The 20,301-nt window shown below is 58.5% G+C and overlaps 1 protein-coding gene across 2 annotated transcripts; it reads left to right on the top strand.

Annotated features, from left to right (window-relative positions):
- Nucleotides 1-1,287: 1,287 nt before the first annotated feature.
- Nucleotides 1,288-18,579, top strand: SGTA (small glutamine rich tetratricopeptide repeat containing alpha). 2 transcript variants are annotated; one of them, XM_032394845.1, is made up of 12 exons: nt 1,288-1,381; nt 9,033-9,172; nt 9,608-9,714; nt 9,988-10,072; nt 11,023-11,122; nt 12,145-12,249; nt 13,133-13,271; nt 13,820-13,882; nt 14,919-14,956; nt 15,703-15,792; nt 15,997-16,119; nt 17,140-18,578. In XM_032394845.1, the coding sequence occupies exons 2-11, from the start codon at nt 9,073-9,075 to the stop codon at nt 16,109-16,111; spliced, it is 942 nt and encodes a 313-aa protein (XP_032250736.1). In that variant the 5' UTR covers nt 1,288-1,381; nt 9,033-9,072; the 3' UTR covers nt 16,112-16,119; nt 17,140-18,578. The 2 variants fall into 2 exon arrangements, with proteins under 2 accessions (XP_032250736.1, XP_032250737.1); XM_032394846.1 differs by having other exon boundaries at nt 1,314-1,381; nt 9,073-9,172; nt 17,140-18,579.
- The last annotated feature ends 1,722 nt before the right edge of the window (nt 18,580-20,301 follow it).

Below are 20,301 nucleotides of genomic sequence, written 5' to 3'. Positions count from 1 at the left end.
CCCCTTTCTACTTTTATAACTGTATTGGGCTAATTTTGCAGGTTTTCTCCCGCACTTGAGGGCGTCACGTTAGTAACCCCTTACCATCCAGATCTCAGGCGCTTTTTGTAGATTTTCCCAACCAGCATCCTACCCAACTTCTAGCATCGAACGAATATAGGCAGGACACGTATATCAGCAGAATCCGGTGAATCAATTAAATTAAAGGCAGTTTTTTAAAAAATCGAGAAAGCTTCAGTAGATGAATCCGGGACTTCAAACAACAGGTGTTTTTAAACGGTGCAGTATCCTAACCTGTAACTATTGTAAGTCCATTAAAACAAACAAAATCTTGAAGTAAGGGGCCCAGGTAGGAAAATTTACTAGAGCCAAAATGGCCAAAAAACCCACTCCCCTTATTTCTGCAAAAGAAATTAAAGAACACCGGGCTTTAAACATGCATGCGTTTTAAACAGGATAAAAGTGAATTAGGAGAACACTTCTTGCAACTTCAACACTAACGGTGATCAGTTGTGAGTCATCCTAGGGAACTTCCTCATCACTCACCCTCTATTAAGCCCACCAAGCTTTATCCTACTTAATCTTCATTTTCGCCGTTTTCCGTACCTGGAGTTTTTTCCCTTATCCTCCAAATCCACCTCGACAAGGTGGATCTTCCCTAACCATCCCGGCCCACCTGCCTCCCCAATCATAGTCCCGGCACGCCATTTTTTCTTTATAGAGCTTGCCATCAGGTGAAAAGGGTTCGTCTACGTCCTCGCGTACTAGTTTGTAGTTCGTCGACCCCGGTACAAGGTAATGGGAGCGAACACTTTCCTGGTTTTTACAGTTGGTTTGCAGTAAATACTTGTTCGCTATTAAGCACCTGCTCTAAACATACATGTTTGTGTTCCTTTACGTCTTGTGCGTTGACTGAATGAAAGAATGCGTTTGTGGGTGGATGGGTGGGTAAGTGTAAAAGATTGCGGGTAACAGTCGCTCCCATTCACAGAGCGCCTGTGCGGCTCCGGGCGCCGGATACCCGGACACAGCAACACCACGTGGCCGGCTCGGTGCCACGTGACCGGCTCTGCGGACCGCGCCGGAGTCCGCCACCGTCCCACCATGCACCGCTCCATTCCCGCTCGAGAGGGGAAATCGCGCCTGATTTCCGGCCTCCGTTCGGTCGCAGAGGTCAGTTGCCCTAACGACCAGCTCTCCCCCACCTCTAAGTTACGTCACTTCTCCCCACGCCCGCCTCGATAATTAACGCGCCTGCGCAGAATAAAACCCAACGGGAGCCGGCTCCTTCCGCGCAGGCGTCGCGGCCGGAGGCGGGGCCGGGCAGCGCCGCGGTGCGCAGGCGCAGCCGTCGGTGGGTCGGCGTTCGGCCGCCTGAGAGGTGAGTCGTGGAGGGGGGGTGCCCGGCGTTGTGCCGGTTGGGCTTGGGGTCCGCGGCTCGGAGCTCTCGGGGTTCCAGGGCCCGTAAGGGGAGGTTGGTTTGGGATTGGGGTCGCCGCGATCAGCTGGCTGCTGTGAGTGGGCGGCGCGAAGGGGAAACTGAGGAAGGGTGGCGTCGGGCAGGCCCTCGCCGGCGCTGGTCAACCTCCCCCGGACCCCAGGCCCGGGAAATGCTGCTTCGCAGGCCCGTGGGTGGACAGCGGGAGGTGAAAACGCCCCGCAAGCAGTGAGGGTGTCTTCTGCTGCCCGGAAACACAGTCCCTTTGAATGGGGACCCCGTTCGTGGGGCGCAGGTCGGGGTCCTGTCCCAGGAGCCGCCACTCTCCACCTGGCAAGCCTCTTGGCTTCCCGGAGCCTCAGTTTCCCCCGCTGTAAAACGGGCGTCGTCACGGTCCTTGCCAGATTGAGTGGGGTGGGAGGTGGGGGTCTTGGGAAGATTAAAGCGGCAGGGCCCCCCGCAAAGTGAGAGCTTAATAGCGGCTGTTAGGTCTTTCACAGCTCGGGTCTTCTGTCGGTTGTGCTGGAGAGGAGCTGGGGCTGAGGACCAGCTCCACCTCCTCTCACTGGCTGTGTGAGCTGGGGCAGATCGCTTCCCTCCCTGAGCAGCGCTTTTCTTCTAAAACAGGGACCCTAGAAGAACGTGCTTCCTGGGTTCTCGTGAAGTTAAGTAAGCAGAACATTCTCTGCTCAGGTTCCTTCTGCTTGTTAAGAGTTTACTAGAGAATGGCTGGTTTATTAGGTGTCAGAAAACGTGCAGTCTGCATCCCGTAGGCTGCAGGATGTTCCGTTTCCTTTGGTTTTCTATCTCTGATTGGTCTGTCTGCTTTTCTTCTCCCCAGACCAGTGGTTTTATCGCCCTGGGGGACACAGGGTAATGTCTGGGGGTCATTTGTTGTGGCCACGACTGGGTGCACTCCTGGCAGCAGGTGGGTGGGGGCCAGGGATGCTGCCTAACCCGGCAGTGCCCAGGACTTCCCCGCAGAGAACCGTCCGCAGTGTCCACAGTGGGGAAGTTAAACCTTCCTCTAGACCAGTGCTTCTTCACCGGCGTGAGCTGCACACAAGGGGGTGGGGTATGGACTCAAGAAAACTGCAGGTTTTGTGGGGAGAGGAAAGGGCACTTTGGAGTTTAGGAGGCTCTGGAGTCCCGACTGCTGGGCTCAAAATTCCTGGTTTGTGTCTTCTAAGCTGGGTGACCTCGGGTAGCACCCCCATCTTTCTGAACCTCAGTTTTTCCTTCTGTACAATGGGGTTTGTCATAAACAACCCAGGGACTCGGCTGACTGTGAGCAGGGGGCCAAATCCAGCTGCAGCCTGTTTCTGTAAATGAAGTTTTGTGGGCGCAGTTCATCACAAAACCTGTGACTGCTTTTGCACAAGACCAAAGTTGAGTGGTTTCCACAAAAGCCCTGTGGCCCTTTTCGGAAAATGATCACTGACCCCCTCCATAAGTGATTGCATGCACTGCACTGAGCTCAGGGCCTGGAAAGTGCTCAGCACGCCAAGGATTTCACCTGAGGTTTATAATTCAGTCTTTCAGGAAGGGTGAGCAACTGTAAACGGGGTTAAGCTCTGCCCCAGTTTGTGAGCTACAGTCTTAACTTTGAGCTTACATTTTCTTTTAACGATTTTATTTATCTGACAGAGAGACAGCCAGAGAGGGAACACAAGCACGGGGAGTGGGAGAGGGAGAAGCAGGCTTCCCACAGAACAGGGAGCCCAGTGCAGGGCTCGATCCCAGGACCCCGGGATCATGACCTGAGCCGAAGGCGGATGCTCAACGACTGAGCCACCCAGGCGCCCCCATTTTTTTTTTTTTTTTTTTTTTTACCAAGACCCAACGCTAGCCCCTGTGGGAAAGGCTCAGCAAGGGGATTGAAGGAATAAAGGGAACTGTTGGTAGGTAGGCAAGACCCAAGGTTTGTTGTCTCTTCTGGTCTTCCCAGAGAACTTGGTCGGGTGGCTCTCAATTTGACAGGGATCTAATGTTTTCCCAAGACCATATGGTTCAGACACTGCTGAGTGCTGCAGTTGAAAGGGAAGATGTCTGTCCAGCGCTCACAGTCTGGGTGAGGGCGGGAGACAGATGACAGTTTTAAAGCCTTCTGGGCTGCTGATAAGGCTGGTACTTGGACTTTGCCAAAAAATAACGGGCATCTAGCTCTGTCTGAGATATCTTTGCAGCTCAGTGTTGAAGGGAATTAAGAGTTTCCAGGTGGGTTGGAGGAAAGGTGAGCAGTTGTGTTTGAGCGGAGCCACTGAGAATTTGGTGAAAGGCATCACATGCACACTCATGAAGTTTCAGGGAGCTTTTGATGGTTTTTAAGCATGCAGAGCATTCTGGCGGCATTTTAGAAGAAACAGGCTTTGATGGGGGTCGTGGGCTCAAGCCTCGGGACAGTCCTTGCTCAGACACCAGGGGCGGGCTAGGATGAGAGAGAGGACTAGAGCCCAGGCTTCGCACACTGCTGTTTGTGAGCAGAGCTCCGGGCTCAGGATGGAGGCAGGCAGCCCTCAGCAGCGGGTGCTCCACTGTCCGAGGGGGGTGAGAGGTCGCTCATTTTAGTGAGGCTTGCCATTTTTTCCCTTTGACCAGTTCTGGGCAGGGAAATAAAAGAAGCAGAGGCTGTTTTTGTTTTTAAATGTGGAAACGAAAAGGTGGACTGAGAGCCGGGAGGGATTGTGAAGACCACCGGAGGAGCTGGCCCCAGGACCCCCTACTCCACCCTCACTAGGCTTGCCGAGCACCCTGTGCGGCGGGCACCTCGGTGGTGCTTTCTGAGAGCTCATAAAGCACTCACTGTTCAGAGAGTAGGCCTTCTCTGAGAATTTTGTCCAGCAGCCAAAACCCTACAAGTTGTGATTGTTCAGAAGGGTCCGGGTGCCTGGTAGGAGTCGAGGAAAAGTGCTGTTTTCGTGTTTTGTTGGGCCCAGCTTTGTGGAGAGCAGAAGGTGGTTCGTCTCAAAAGCCATACGTGGAAGTCAGATTCACAAACTGTCTCGCAAAGAAGCAAGAGTTTCTGTGGACCCCCTGTGTCAGATGCCTTGCTGGCTCCGTCTCACGCCTTGGGGACATAGTCCTCGGCTGTGGACCCAGGCTCCCTCTGCTGCGGGGCTGAAGCCCAAAATGTGCAAACAGAAAGTTTGCATCAAAGTTCTTGGCCCAGAAAAATCTGACTTGTACTGATTTAGAGCCTTTACTTTTCTCACTTGGAGTTTCAGTGGTTTTCAGCTGGGTGGTTTGGCCATGTCTGGGGACATCTGTGGTTGTTACCACTGTGGGGAGGGGCGTTGAAGGGGTGTGGCCAGGGATGCTGCTGAACCCCTGCAGTGCTCAGGACGCCCCCACAGAGAGTGACCTGCCTCTAATGTTAGGGCCAAGTGGGAGAGACCCTGCAGTGATTATTTGGAAAAATATTGAGTCTGGTCCCTGCTCACGCTGGACACCAGAGTAAATCCCCCAGGGGCAGAGGGTACAAACCAGGGCGACCCCAGCATCTGTGAGTCACCCCCTCTCTCCCTCCGACTCAGTGTGTGTATTTCAACATGTGCAGCATCCCAGGACCTCAGGAGTCAGATGGTTACAGAGCACAGTCTCCTGGGGGTCAGTGAAACCCCCTGACCCAGAGGTCTCACCCGGGGGGAGATTCTGCCCCTTGCTTCAGGGCACACTGGACAGAGACCAGGGATGCGGTTACCACTCTGCACGCACAGGGTAGGTCCCGCCCCCGCCACCAGCAAAGACCGATCCAGCCGCTGATGTCGGTCGTGCCAAGGTACAGAAACGCTACGTTAAGTCACGAATTCTTGTAACAGCTGGTAAGGACACCTCTGTTACCCCGTTTTATAGAAGAGAAAAATGAGGGTATTGGCTGCGACTCTTTGAGATGGGACAAAGAGCATTCTTTAGCTTAGGGTGGGGAAGGTGACGTGGAACCGGCCTCAGGCAAAGATGGCTGGCCCTAAGACGTGACTCCAGGCTCTGGTCCACCCAGGCAAATCAGGCCTCTCTGGCCTGTCATCACTGTGCCAGGCCCAGGGCAGGCTCCAGGGGACTCTGATTTATTGACAGTGAATTGCATTGGAGGGGCTGGCATTTGAGAGCAGACCAAGCAACAGCCCAGGAGAAGCCCAGGAAGCAGGCAGTGAGAGCTCATGCTGGGGAGATCAGGCCAGAGTGCTTCGAGTCCTTCGGGGGCAGGGGATCCTCACGTGCAAATGCCCTGAGGCTCCAAGATCTGGGGGCATGGGAAGGACTGGAAGTACGCCAGAGAGGAGCGTGACTTGGTCTTTAGTTTTTCAACCCTTGCCCCCATGAACCTCAGTAGTTTCATACACTCCCCTCCCCCCGTCTTCACCACTCAGACCAGGAGGGCAGGAAACGTCTGCTGAAGACCAGACTTCCTTTCTCAGTCCGCTCTTAAGTGAGCACACATCACCATCAAGACCTGCATTCATTCCCTGGGAGAGAAGACCAAGCCCTGTCCTCCCATACACACGTATGCATACACAAAGCCCAGTGAGTGACCCGTGGGAGGGGAGGGGAGGGGAAGCAGGCTCAGAAGTGGTGCCTGGAACCCGTAGGTGGGGTGTAGGCAAGATTCATTCTCCACAGGCAGCTGCCCAGACGTGACCCTCAAGGCCCGACTTAGAGCACAGCATGCAAAGGGTCCTGGGGCTGTACCTCTGAAGGGGAGGACCTCAGGCTTCGAAAACAAAAGAAGACAAAACTTTTTCTAATTCTAACTAGAAATTCTAATTCTAATTTCTTTTTTTCAAGATTTTATTTATTTGAAAGAGCATGAGAGGGGGCAGGGTCAGAGGGAGAAGCAGACTCCCCACTGAGCAGGGAGCCCGATGCAATGTGGGACTCGATCCTGGGACTCCAGGATCATGACCTGAGCCGAAGGCAGATGATTAACCAACTGAGCCACCCAGGCGCCTAATTATAATTTCTAATAAGATATACATAACAAAATTTACTGTCATAACCATCTCTAAGTGCACAGCTCAGCGGCATGAAGCACACTCACATGGCCCTGTGACCACCCCCACCCTCCATCTCCAGAACGTTCCATCTCCCCACACGGAGACTGTCCCCATGAAGCACGGACTCCCCACCCCCGCCCCAGCCCCGGCTCCCACCCTCTCCTCTCTGTCTGTGTGGACGGGACTCCTCTGGGGACCTCCTGGGAGTGGGGTCATGCAGGATGTGTCCTTCTGGATCTGGCTCCTCTCACTGAGCCCAGTGTCCTCAGGGTCCCTGCACGTCGTGGCAGGTGTCAGGGTCCCTTCCTTTCTAAGGCTGGAGCGTGTTCCCGCGTGGGGATGGACTGCACCATGTTTATTCATTCATCCATGGATGGACGCTGGTGTCGTGTCTGCCCGTCAGCTGCTGTAAATAATGCCGCTGCTGAAACAGATACCTAAAATGGGAACAGTTTGACATTTTAGTCTGTTCTTCTAGGTTTGGTGGTCAGCAGGTTGACTGGTTTACTCTCTATACCCTCTCAGCTGGGGACCAGGACTCCTTTTGGAGCTTTGCTTCCCCCAAAACGAGTGGGTTGTGGTGGCTGATCTCTGTGGGCCCCTCTATTGCCCCTAAGGTCCTCTGGTCTGGGACTGGCCATTCGTCCTCCGGGCACCGGCCCATCCTGATCCCAGACCTTCCAGTTCTAGGGAGGCTCTCCGGCCAAAGGCACTTGCTAGATAAAGGGGCTTTGTGTCCAGAAATGGGAAGCTCATTACCATCCTCAAAGAGCTTTAATTACTTCGCCTGCTTTACGGAACACAGGTGTTTTAAGTTTCTCCCTTATTTAAGATTGAAGTATAATTCACATGCCTTAGAATTCAGTGGATTTTGGTATATTCACACTGCTGTGTAACCGACACCTTTCTCTAAGTCTAGAACATTCCATCACCCCAAAAAGAAACTCTGTACCCATCAGCTATCATTCCCCACCTCTGCCCCAGCCCCCCGGCCCCCACAAGCCCCCTTCCCGTCCGTGGATGAGCCTGTTCTGGACGTGTCCCACATCCCGGTGGAATCACACCCCGTGTGGCCTTCCGTGTCTGGGCCCCTCACTTTAAGAAGCAGCTGTCGATCGGGCGCCTGGGTGGCTCAGTTGGTTGGGCGACTGCCTTCAGCTCAGGTCATGATCCTGGAGTCCCGGGATCGAATCCCGCATCAGGCTCCCTGCTCAGTGGGGAGTCTGCTTCTCCCTCTCCCGCTCCCCCCTCTCGTGCTCACTCTCTCTCTCAAATAAAGAAATAAAATCTTTAAAAAAAAAAAAAAAAGAAGCAGCTGTCGATGGACGTAGATTCCCGTGAACCAGAGACCGAGCTCTGCACATGGCCAGCACCGGGCATCTTGACTGCCCTTGCCCAGTGGCGGTGACCCCGCCCCGTACTGACCCCATCTCAGGGTGGAGAGCCTGGGGCTGCATGACAGACTCTTCCTGGCTTCGTTTAACCATCGTGGCTGGTAACAGGTTCATGAGAATGTGGTCAGGAGGCCTGCTGCTCGTTCTCTATGGGGCACAGGCTGTTCACCCCACTGGAGGAGTTTTCGGGAGACCGAGGTGCTTCCTGCTGCGGGTTCCGGCTGCTGTGCAGGTGGACTTGAGCGGCCTTGGGCCAGCCGCTTCTCCCAGACCCCCACGCCAACCTGTTGCCTCTGTCAGCAGGAGCGGCCGTGGAGGTCACGGTGTGGAGGGGGATGAGATGGTGTTGTGACGTGCCTGACCCATCATGGACCTCAGGTGGCAGACCCCCCTCACCCCCGGAATGTTCCAGACCAGGGCTCTCCTCTGGGCACTGCTGACGCTGGAGCCTGATAGTTCTCCATTGTGTGGGCATCCTGGGAGCCGGGGGCTGAGCAGCAGGTCCACCCAATGCCAGGAGCACCACAGACGTACCCAGACATGGCCCAGAGCCCCTGAGGCCGGATCACTCCTGGCCTGGGAGTCCAGCACACAGCAGAGGGACCCAGAGAAGGCCCTCGGACGGCCTGGAAAGGGCTCGGTGCCTCTGGGGCCTTTTGGTCTACTCTGGGCCCCTCCGCTACTGCCCCCCTCCATCTCCTGCCCCCCCCCCACGATACTTGTCCAACCCCCTCATGTCCCTCGGGGGTATCAGGACCTGGAGAACCGTCAGTTTTGTTTTCTCAATCTGAGTGGAGAAGCAGGTGGGACTGGGGTCTGGCTTGTGCTTAGCTAAAACTTGGGGTTCGTAGACCTGCAGGACTAGCACTTGCGGGCTGGCCCTCTGCATCCCTGGGAGTCCCTGTGTGCCACTGAATCTGTGAAGGGGTGGTGACGGCCAAGGCCACGTGGCCTTCTTTAGAGTAAGGAGGCAGGATGGCTGGGAACACTCCACCTGCCCGAGGGAGCCTCAGTGTCTATCTGTGAAATGGGGTCATAACCGCCCTCACTTGTGCTTAAAGTGGCTTCCTTGGGGCTGGGGCTGGCGCAGGCCTGGTGAGCCAGGCCCAGCAGTCTGGGGGGCCTGGAGCGGCGGGTGCCATGGGCACTGTCTCAGCAGCACCCATGCCCCCCGTCTGTGCTCCTCATGCCCTCGGCTTGGGTCCGCAGATCGTGAAAACCCCAGGGCGTTGTCTCTTCCTATCTCAAGATGGATAACAAGAAGCGCCTGGCCTACGCCATCATCCGGTTCCTGCACGACCAGCTCCGGCACGGGGGGCTCTCATCCGACGCCCAGGAGAGCTTGGAAGGTACCTGTGGGCCCACTGCCCTCCCTCCTTCCTGCCACACGTAGCCAGCCCCCGTCACCTCAGGCCCAGCATCCTGCAGGTGTTCTGGTCATCTCCCCATCTTTCGTCGAGGGGCAGTTCTGGAACCTTCTCCACCACTGCACGCGTGCAACTCCACTGAGGAGAGGGGAAAGGCTCTCTCTTCAAAGAGGGAGGGGCAGCCACGGCACCTGGAACCCGCACGGGGCTGGGTGGGCGAGGAGCCCAGGCCGGACCCTGCCACCAGCGCCTTGGCGTCCAGCTGCTTCAGCTCGCAGTGACACGGTGGGAGGTGGCGTTTCGGCACCAGGTGCCAGGCCGTTGACCCGGGTTTCTCAGGGGAGGGACTCCCTCTGAGCCCCAAAGTCCTAAAGTCTGGGCTGCGTTCAGAAGAAAATGCCTTTGTCTCCCTCCCAGTTGCGATCCAGTGCCTGGAGACTGCTTTTGGGGTGACTGTTGAAGACCGCGACCTCGCTCTCCCTCAGACTCTTCCGGAAATATTTGAAGCAGCCGCTGCGGGCAAGGTGAGTCTCTGGGCTTCCCAGGACAAAAGTAACAGCACGAGTGGCCGAGGGCTCCGGAGCACCCGTGTGGGGCCCGCACTCTCTCCCAGGCTGCGCGCCGTGGAGCGTGGTTCCCGGTTTGCAGACAGGGAAGTGGGGGGCTCGCCCCGGCCACCCTGGCCTGAGGGCCTCCCCGTGGGAGCTCAGCTGCCCTCTGGGGCGGCCCCGGAGCAGGAGGAAAGCGGTAGGGTTGCCTGCTGCCCCTTAAACAGCTCGTCTTTGCCTTGGGGCCAGGAAGTGCCGCAGGACCTGAGAAGCCCCGAGCGAACTCCACCTTCGGAGGAGGACTCGGCTGAGGCAGAGCGCCTCAAAACTGAAGGTGAGGCTAGACCGTCTGCATCCCCACCAGGCACCTCACCCGCCTGGACGGGGGGGGGGGGTTGCTGTGAAGCTGCGCACAGCACACAGGTGCGAGGATGTGCTGCGAGCGGAGCCCCGCGTGCAGCCCGTGGGAACGTGGCCGGGGCAGTCGCTGTGGAAGGCGTCCTGACAGCTCCCAAGTGGTCACACGGTGGGCTCGTGGCCCAGCCGCTCCCCTCCCAGGTGTGGGCCCAGGAGAGCTGCAGGCGTGTGTCCACGGAAGCCAAAAGGTAGAACAGCCCAAATGTCCCTAAAGTGGCAAAAAGGATAAACAAAATGTGACCTATCTGTATTCTGGAGCGTCCCTCGGCCGCGAGCAGGAGCCAGGCGCCCACACGCGCGGCCCCGGGGACGGACCCCGAGCCCACGACGCTCAGGGAGGGAACCAGACACAGAAGGCCACACAGGGTGTGAGTCCACGTGGGTGACACGTCCAGAACAGGCTCGTCCACGGACACAGAAATGAGTTAGTGTGTGTCAGAGGTTGGGGAGGGGGTGGGGGATAACTGCTGATAGGGTCAGTGCTATTTTTTGGGGAAATGGAATGTTCTGGCATTAGGTCGTGGTGATGGACACCTGTGAATATTTAAAAACTGCTGAATTATTTGAAGTAGATTTCATGAAACTTGGTTACTTCTGAAGGAAGGAGCAAAAGCGACAGTATTAGAGATTTGTGTCTCCCAAGTGTCCCAACTGAAGCAGTGACAGTCACCAGAGTGCGGCTCAGGCCAGAACCCACAAGATGCCGGACGCAAACCACATCCTCCTTCACGCACACCCCACCCCCGAGCCTACATCTGAGTGTTGCAACCTGCGCCCCAAGGTCTCCTCACATCTTCAGAGAAAACCCCAGGAGAGCCGGGCCTGACGGGAACAGCGGGGCGTACGCTCTTCTTTCTCTCTCTTTAGGAAACGAGCAGATGAAAGTAGAGAACTTTGAAGCTGCCGTGCACTTCTACGGGAAAGCCATCGAGCTGAACCCGGCCAACGCCGTCTATTTCTGTAACAGGTACTGGCTGGGCGCACACGGGGGAAGCGTTTGTACTGTCACTTGGGGGTTGTTCAGCCAGAGCCCCAGATCCGCGGCAGGCGGCCAGCTTGGTGTCCACAGGAGCTGAGCGTGGCATTAGAATTAAAATCGGGGCCGCGTTCTGCACGGATGCTGCGGCAAGGAAATAAGCCAGACCACAGGTGACGTTCCACGCCCACGTTCACGGCGGCGCAGCTGCTGGCCGCCAGGGGCCGCGTCCAGCTGGTCCTTTTAGAGGGAGAGCTGCCTCCGCTCTCCCGCGGCCTCCCAGGACGGGCCGTTGTGCTGACGAGAGGGACTGAGTGGGACGTGGGACGCAGGGTGGCCCCGGGACCCAGCGGTGGGTACTGGGGGAGGGGGTGCCGCACGTCATCCACGCTGACGCCAGGCTAGAACTGCTTGTCGTTTTGGTTTCTTTATTTTGAGTCTGTGGGGCAGTAACACAAACAGATTGACAGGAAGGTCGCACACAGTCCCGAGAATCCCGTACACCCTCCACCAGCCCAGCCGCTCAGTGTTGCCTATCGGACGCCTTTCTGCACTTGAAAACCTGGGAGAAACGCAAAGTGCAATATTAAAACCTGAAACTGTCCAAAAACCCATCTCGCGTGAGAGGAGACCCCTGAGAGCTTGGACGGGTCTCACGTGGATCGGTTACTGCCTAACCGATTTTATTCCCTGACGTAGAAGGGGCGCCAGCTCCCGACGGGGGGCAGAGCCTGGGTGCTGAGCCCGTGGACTTGGGGTTCGGATCCTCGTCCCATCACAGCCAGGTGCTCTGCAGCATCGTTGAGGCAAGCTGCTCTGCCTCCAGCCTCAGTTTCCCCAGGAGGCTGTCGCAGCCCCCAGCACAGGTGCTCTGCAGACAAAGGCCCTTGGCAGCCCTGTGTCTCCCCCCACCCCCGCCTGACAGATGGGGAAGCCCAGGCTCCTCCCCAAAAGGCTCCTCCTTGGCAGCGAGTGAGCCCTGCAGCCCTGCCTGCCCTGCTTTGTTTCCCCAGGGCCGCGGCCTACAGCAAACTCGGGAACTACACTGGGGCCGTGCAGGACTGTGAGCGAGCCATCTGCATAGACCCGTCCTACAGCAAAGCCTACGGCAGGATGGGGTGAGTGCCCGGGGCGCCGGGGGGCCCACCCCCCACATCCGGCTGTTACCCCCTTTCCTATTCAGGGTGCTTCCCACACGCCCAGCCCCACCACCTGCCGGGTGTCCAGCAGTTTGCTTCAGTCCTGACCCTCCGCCTAGACAGAGTCAGGACTCGGCCCCACTCACATGTCCTAAATCTGGGCCTCCCCTCCCTCCGACCCAGCTGCTGTAAATCGGGTTCCCACCGCTCGCTCTCCCGTGCTCCACTGGTTTGTTGGAAATACACCTGTGCGTACCGGTTCATCGTAGAGGATGCAGACAAAGAGCTCCACGGGGCAGGGTCCAGGAGGGTCCCCGGGTGGGAGCTCTGTCTGGCCCCCTAGAGTGGGGTGTGATGCCTTCACCAATGGGGACATTCTCCACATCTCATTGTTCAGTTTACAGCCTGCTCTCCAGCCTTCTCCCCTCCCGGAGGTTTGGGGGTCATGAGGTCCCCCATCAAATCCCAGATTTGGTCTTCCTGGCCACCAGCCCCATCCTGAGTCACCTCCTAGGCATAAACTCAGGTGTGATCAAAGGGGGTCATTATGAAAACCAGGAGATGCCTGTGATTTGGGCAGTTTCGGGTTTTAGAAGTTCTGTGCTGAGAACAGGACCAGCCATGTCCGACCACCCTGCTCTCTGCTCTGCACCCCTCCTCTGGGCCTTCAAACCTACCGTGTGGACTTGTGCCCTTGAATTCTTTTCATACACCCATCCTCTCAGCGCCCCCGGCCCTTGCGGGCCGTCCCCACCGTCCCCACCGTCCCCACCAGACGCTAGGCCACAGTGACCACTGGAGCAGTTTGGGAGTGGCGGGCAGCCTCCCAGGCCCCCTCCACACGCTGGTGTCTCTCCCCCAGCCTCGCGCTCTCCAGTTTGAACAAGCACACCGAGGCCGTGGCCTATTACAAGAAGGCCTTGGAGCTGGATCCTGACAACGAGACCTACAAGTCGAACCTCAAGATAGCCGAGCTGAAATTGAGAGAGACGCCCAGTCCCGTGAGCGGCCCTGGGGAAGGGAGCGGGTGGGAGCAGGGGAATGTGGGCCAGTTTGCTTACTGCGGTTTCCATAGGAAGGAACGGGTGAGGCAGGGGATGCAGGCCTAGGACAGGCTAGATGCGTCTTCTCGGCAGAGTCCGCGGCACAGGGGCCGGCTTTCGCTGTCGGACGCCTGGCTCTGGGGCGGTCAGGGCAGGGGGTGGTGGCCCTGAGTGTGAGAGCCTGATGGAGGAGGGCTGGGGGTGTGGGCCGTGGACTGGTGGGTGATGGTTCTCTGGGAATTTGTCACCCCTGAGGGCCCTCCAGGCTCTGCAGGGGCCCAGGATGTCAGAGCGTCCCACGGTACTTTTCCTAAGCGGTCGGTGCCGTGGTCGTGCCCTTGATGAAGCACCGTCTGGCCGCGAGGCCTGGCTGCTGGGTTGTGAGGACATCTGAGCCTCGGCCTCTTAGGATCCCAGCCGCCCCGCTGTGGGATCTTCTGTCTCCATTCTGGGGGCCGGCGCCATGGTCCTGTGACCACTCACCAGGGCTCTTCTCGTCCCCACAGACAGGAGGTGTCGGCAGCTTTGACATCGCCGGCCTGCTCAACAACCCCAGCTTCATGAGCATGGTAAGCTGCGCTCCCGTCCCCATGGGGGCTGCCTGTCGCGGGCCAGGGCTGCCCGGCCTGGGCATTGCTGACTCTGGGCCGGGCCGTTCTCTGGGGGCCTGAGCGGGGCGCCGTGGGGGACAGAGAAGCAGCCCCAGCCCCACCCCCTCGATGCCGGGAGCCGCCCCACCCCACAGACGTCCGAGACACCGCCCCCTGTCCTGGGGCGACACCGCCCCAAGTGAGACCCGCCCAGTGTTGAGCACAAAGGACCCTCGAGCCTCCCCCAGCCGACTAAACCCAGGGGAACGGCGTGCCCTCCCCCCACTCGGTTTCCTCCTCACGCTGTGGAGACCCTGGCCGCAGCAGAACCGCACCTGCTTCCCAAGATTCGGGTGGATGCCCCTGAGGCCGAAGCACCACCTCCCGACGCTGAGACTTAAGGCCGGAAGCGCTAGCTCTGCGCAGGGCTGGTCCCCGCACGCGCGTGTCCCCGAGTGGTCTCACCGCACCTCAGGGTCCAGGGTCTCCACGTGTCAGGAAGAGAGAAATCCCCTCAGGGCAACAAGGGGCGTCTTGCCTCCTGCATCGGCAGAGGCCGCGCTGAGTCTGCACTCACACCGCTGAGTCTCCCCCCAGGGAGCGAAGCCGGCACAGGGCAGGGGGTTCAGCCTGGCAGTGCTCACACCTCTGACCTCCTGCGCCCGGGGTCGGCACGCAGGCTGGGTTTGTAGTTGTTAGCGTACAGCCCCCGCCGTGCGTCTGGCAGCACCGGGGGGTGGTCGGGGCAGACGCTGGCCCGTGAAGCCGAGCACCTCAGCTCCGGCGCCTCACGCGAGTTAGCCAGGTCCCCGTGAGCCACGCTGGGTGGGGCCCTCTCCCCGTCCCGCTCGGCCTCTTCCTGAAACGGGTCCTAAGGAGGGACAAGACCCAGACAGGATCAAAGTGGTAAAACGTGGGAGATGAGATGGCGGGGAAAGCCGTCGACCAGGCCTGGTGTGCAGCCAGAAGATGGGTGCGGGCGCTCACGTGTCTGATGACGGATTCTCTTCTGCAGGCATCAAACCTCATGAACAACCCCCAAGTTCAGCAGCTGTAAGTGACAGCCGGCCTCCTTTGGGTCTTGTGGTTAGAATTTTTTTTTATTGTGATATGATGCATGTAACATAAACTTACCCGTTTTAACTATTTTAGGGTTTACAGTGCAGTGGTATTAAGTACATTCGTTTGCATAGCAATCACCACCATCTAATTCCAGAACATTCCATCACCCCAGAAAGAGTCCCCATCCCCATTAGGGGCACTTTCTAGCCCCCCCTGGCCCCCGTGAGCCCCCTTCCCGTCTGCGGATGAGCCTGTTCTGGACGTGTCACCCACATGGACTTACCCCCCACATGGCCTTCTGTGTCTGGTTCCCTCCCTGAGTGTTGTGGGCTCAGGTCTGGGTCTACGCCCAGGAGCGGAATTGCTGGGTCACATGGTGATTCTGTTTAATTTACTGAAGAACTGCCAGGCTGTGGTCAAATCTTAAAGCACAGTTTCTCATCCACAGCACTGCTGAAGTCGGGGCGGGTCACACTCGGGGGCATCCAGGCCGCCGTGGGGGCAGGCCAGCAATTCCAAACATGGCCTCATGTACCCTGGTTGAAGACCCCTGTCTTTAAGCCAAAAACAGAGGCTGTTCCCAAGTGAGCTGGTGGAGTTCACAGCAGCCGCCATCAGAGAGAGGGGTGGGCCGGGGAGGCTCTGGGCCCCAGGGGGGGCTCGTGTGGGTGAAGGGGCAGGGCCTGGCGGGAATGGGCGGGCTCGGCTGTCTGTCACATCGTGGGCTCTCCTTGCAGCATGTCCGGGATGATTTCGGGTGGCCACAACCCCCTGGGGACTCCCGGCACCAGCCCCTCACAGAATGACCTGGCTAGTCTCATCCAGGCGTGAGTAGACCTGCCTAGTGGGGCTCGAAGGTGGGGTGGGGGCCCACCCATGAGCGTAGCAACGGAGATGCTGTGTCCCTGGGCTCTCCGTTGGACCCTGCATCCTCCAGCGGGTAGTCGTGCTGCCTGTGGGGGCGCGCCCAGGAAGTGGCCAGGAGGATGCCCCGGGCCTCGTGCCTGAGCCTGGGCCTGCCTGTCCCGCAGCGGCCAGCAGTTCGCCCAGCAGATGCAGCAGCAGAATCCAGAGTTGATAGAACAGCTCCGAAGTCAGATCCGGAGTCGGACCCCCAGTGCCAGCAATGACGACCAGCAGGAGTGACCAGCCACGTGAGTCCCCGTGGGCCGTGGGTCCGTGAGGTCAGGAGGGCCTCCGTGGTGGGGCGTGTCGGGGATCATCAGGCCCCTTCCCAGGTGTTTCCACTCACACCCTGTTCCTTCCGGGCGGCCATCTGTGGGTGGGCTCGTCACTCCGGCAGGTTTTGTGTAGATGAGGGCTGAGCCCCCACAGCTCCCAGGCCGCACTTGTGCGGAAAGTCTCCGGGCAGCCACAGCGGTGGCCAGCGAGGTCCCCGGGAGGGAGGCCGACAGGCCCGCCCTGCCTCGCGCTGCACGCTTGGGGTTCCCTGGGTGTGTGTTTGCTGGAAGCAGCTGTTAAGGAGGCAGGATTGCTGGCAAACAGACTGGGGGTCCCTGGGGGGCCCCAGTGGCCGTGGCTGGATCAGCCCCCCCCCCCCCCCGGGCCCCTAAACTCATCCTGTGCCTGGGAGATGTGCTTCCTGGCACTGTGGTTTTCCCACCCAGGAGACTTGGGCATCATTGTTCTCCTTTCTCCTTTGACCGTGATTTTCTGTTAAAGATTTCAAAGGACAGGGCATCTGGCTGACTCAGTCCATGGAGGGTGCGACTCTTGATCTTGGGGTTGTGAGTTCGAGCCCCGTGTTAGGTGTAAGATTACTAAAAAAAATAAACTTAAAAAAATAAATAGTTTAAGAGTTTTAAAAACCAAAAATATTGAGCAGCAGGAAAAACAACTTTGATCTCTTCACCTGCAGCAATGAACGTTAATTATTTGGGCACGTTTTTTTTTGTTTTTTTTTTTCTCCAAAGCACTCCTAAAGAAAAAAAAAGAACAAAACCTAGTTGACATCAATTTTGCATTTGTCATATGTCGTAACGTTCTCTGCAAAACACTTTTGCCAGCGCTTGGTATCCTCGGCCCCAGAGCCTGCGGGGATGTTCTGCGTCCGCGCTAATGCGGCGCTGTGGCCCCCAGGGGCCGCCCCAGCCTGTGAACGCGGCCACCTGGCCAGCGACCTGACTCGCCGCCCTCCTGTCTTCTCCCCCCAGCCCTCCCAGTGCCGCCAGCTTCTTCCCACCGACTGGAAGCCGTCTCGCATTTTGCTGTCTTCTCCCCTTGGACCACCCAAGAGAGAAAAAGAAACAGAAACTGGACCTGCATGTTAAGATGGATTTTTATTACTCCCTTCACCCTCCCCTCCCTGTTTGTAGTCTCCCACGGCCCCCAGACCCTTCTCGAAACAGAGCCAGCAAGCTGTGAACGCAGACCAGCACTGATCTCTCCCAGCCCCCTGAAAACCCAGTCACGAAAGTGTTTTCTACACTGTTCCGGGGCGGGGGTCGTCCTAGGCCACTCTCCAGGAAGCAGCCCATTCTGTGTCGAGCCATGTTGGGGACGCCCATGGCCCCCAGAGCCCCTCTCTGCAGCCCCCGCGGTCTGTCTGCAGAGGAGACGTGAGAAGCCACCTGTAGGCCAACGTTGGCCTCCCCGGCCGCGCCCTGCTCGGGTGCGCTCACTGCCAGCCGCGGTCTGGGCACCGGTGGCCGCCATGCCCCTCGGACCGCGGGTTTTCATGTGAGGAGCTCTTCAGACACATTTTCCTAAAGGACAATTTCCGTGACCTTGCATCCCAGTTGGGAGCAGGGCTGGGACCGACCTGGGGCGCACAGGACCAGGTACTGGGACTTTTCTTCCAGTCGAGCATTTTGATGGACACATGTCTCATCTCTGATCCTCCTGTCCCAGTACTCACGACCGACAGACCCCAAGGGGCAGATCGTGACCTTTCAGCCTGTCTCCAGCCGGGAGTCCAGCCCACTGCCCTTCTGCCCGGCCGGCCTGTCTGGGTCCTTGGCAGGCTCTCCTGTCCTGTCGAGGGCTGGGGGGCCAGCAGGGGCCCCTGGTGCCACCAGAGCTGTTTCTGGGGAGCAGGCATGCCAGCCTGCCCAGGACACGAGGCCATCGTGGATGTGCCCACGGCCTCTACTCAGGCAGGATGGGCGAGGGGGGTCGGGTCTGCGGGCGCCAGCGTTGGCATCTGGATCGTGTGAGGTTCCCTGGTGGTCCGGGCCGTCTGCGAGGTAGACCCAGTACGTGTGTGTCGTAGGTAACTAGTAGGAAGACGGGCACTGCCAGCCACCCGCAGTCCGTCCCACGTCTGGCAAGATGTGTCCTAACTTGAGTGCTAGCCATGGTGACAAGAAAACGTGTGGGGAATAAATAGACATCACGATCTCTGCTCCGCTCGGCCTCGACCTCTCGCGCCACCCCTGCCCTCCTGCCCAAGCTTCCAGAAACCCCCAGCCTGGGGCTCCCACCTCAGGCGTATGCCGGGTGTCGGTCATGTCGACGGCTGACACGACGCAGCTGGAAGCCGTTCCCACGTCAGGGGTCGCAGATGATTCCAGAAACAGCAAACCTCTGGGCTGCTCCTGGAGTTTGTCTCTCCCACACCTTCGCTTCCCACCACACTCACTCCAGGGACCAGCCTGGACTCCTGGCCTCTCGGGCAGAGCTGTGAGGGTACCTCCACGCCCCCTGGGGTAGCCCGCAGGGCCACCTGCCGCGCTGAGGGACGTGGCGCAGGCAGCCTGCGTGTGAGGGCCGCCCGCTCCCCTACAGACGGGGAATCGATTCCCAGGGAGGGGGGAGCCGGCACGTGTGTCTCGTGAGGCGTGTGGGGTTCCTCCGCAGGCTCACCGGCAGTCCCGATTCTGGGGACGTCTGTGGCCATCGCGACCGCGTCCGGGGGTGAGGGGCCGGGGACGCAGCTCAGCCCCCGCAGGCCCAGTCTCCGTGCTCCTGAGTGCGCTCAGCAGCCCCCCGTCGGTTCTGCACTTGGCACGAGCAGCCCGTGTGGTGCTGATGCGCCTGTCCGGAGAGCCACACTCAGAAGCACTGGGAGGCACGGGGCCACGAGCCCTGTGTTCCAGAAACCCCTCCGTGTGCATTACAGGTCTGCCCAGGTCCTCTCACTCCTTCCACCCTGCGTGTCCATCGCTGAGCAGCCCTGCAGGGCCTCTGCCCCACACCCAGCCTAAGTGTTCAGGAAAGATCCAGAAACTTTCCGTTGGAGCTGCTGGCGGAGTGGGAAGAGGGGAAGAAAAGAGTAGCTGTCAACGTCTCATCCCAGAAGCTGGTGGCTTCTCCGTGTGACTTGACGAGATGTGTGTCGTGGGTAATTACTGCTCGATCCCACACGAGGTAGAAATAGGATCTTTCTGAATATTCCTGTCAGAGGTGCATTGAGGGGGAAGGAAAAAACGGCAATTAAAGACGGAGTTAGCATAAGTCGTGACTTGGAGAAAGCTTCCAGGAGTAGGCTGGGCCTTGAGATGCTGGGCGGCTGCCTCTACCATAGATGGAATCACGGGGTCTGTCCTCTGTGCCCACACCCTCTGTGCGCGGTTGCCCGGCCCTGGACCGCGAGCCCCACCCAGATTAAGTCCCAGGACACCGAGGAAGGAAAAAGCAAGGGGTCTCCCCCACGGTCAGTTATGCCCCCAGGGGCCTGGGCCAAGTCTGGGGGACATCGGGTTGTCGCAGCCAGAGGGGCTCCTGGCATCAAGAGGCTGGGGCCAGGGAGCTGCTCAGCCCCCCGCAGTGGGCACCCTGCGGCATTCCCAGCTCCCAGTAGGCCCTAGAAAAATGTGTCCGATAAACAGACGTCCTGAACCACTCTGCCACCAGCAGAAGCAATCTGCTCACCCGCTCTGGAGGGCTCCGATCTCCGCAGCAAGGCTTTGCCCCAGGCTGCGTGACGGCTTTCCCAACACGCCCCCTCCATCCTGAAAATCAGCTATTTCAAAGTGGCCCTGGCCTGGGAGACGCTGGGGCCAGCAGGTGGCGCGGCAGCGCCGTGGCCTCCCAAGCACGTTGTCTCTGGCGGCCGGCGTGCTGCATCGGGACTAGAAAGAACAAGGCTACATCTAATCCTGAAACCACCCGGGGTTCGAGCCTAGAAATGGCCATGGTCCTAGGGATCAGGGCTGTGCTCTTAGAGCTGGCTGTCCTTTCAGAATTCTAAGCTGTAGCCAGGACGCTGGGCCACCATCTTGGGGTCGGAGAATGCGAATCCCCTCCGGGGTGAGAATCACAGATTCTGCTCCGCTCGTGGCTGTTGGAAGCTCATGTAGACTTGGGGGGGGGGGGGTCCATTCTTCCCTCTCTCGTTACTGTGCTTCTTACACTTCATCAAAGCATAAATACAT

Source organism: Phoca vitulina, unplaced genomic scaffold (assembly GCF_004348235.1).
Source record: "Phoca vitulina isolate PV1807 unplaced genomic scaffold, GSC_HSeal_1.0 scaffold81, whole genome shotgun sequence".
Taxonomy (NCBI): domain Eukaryota; kingdom Metazoa; phylum Chordata; class Mammalia; order Carnivora; family Phocidae; genus Phoca; species Phoca vitulina.
Note: the sequence above shows the minus strand (reverse complement) of the source record. Positions and strands in the feature narration are given on the sequence as shown.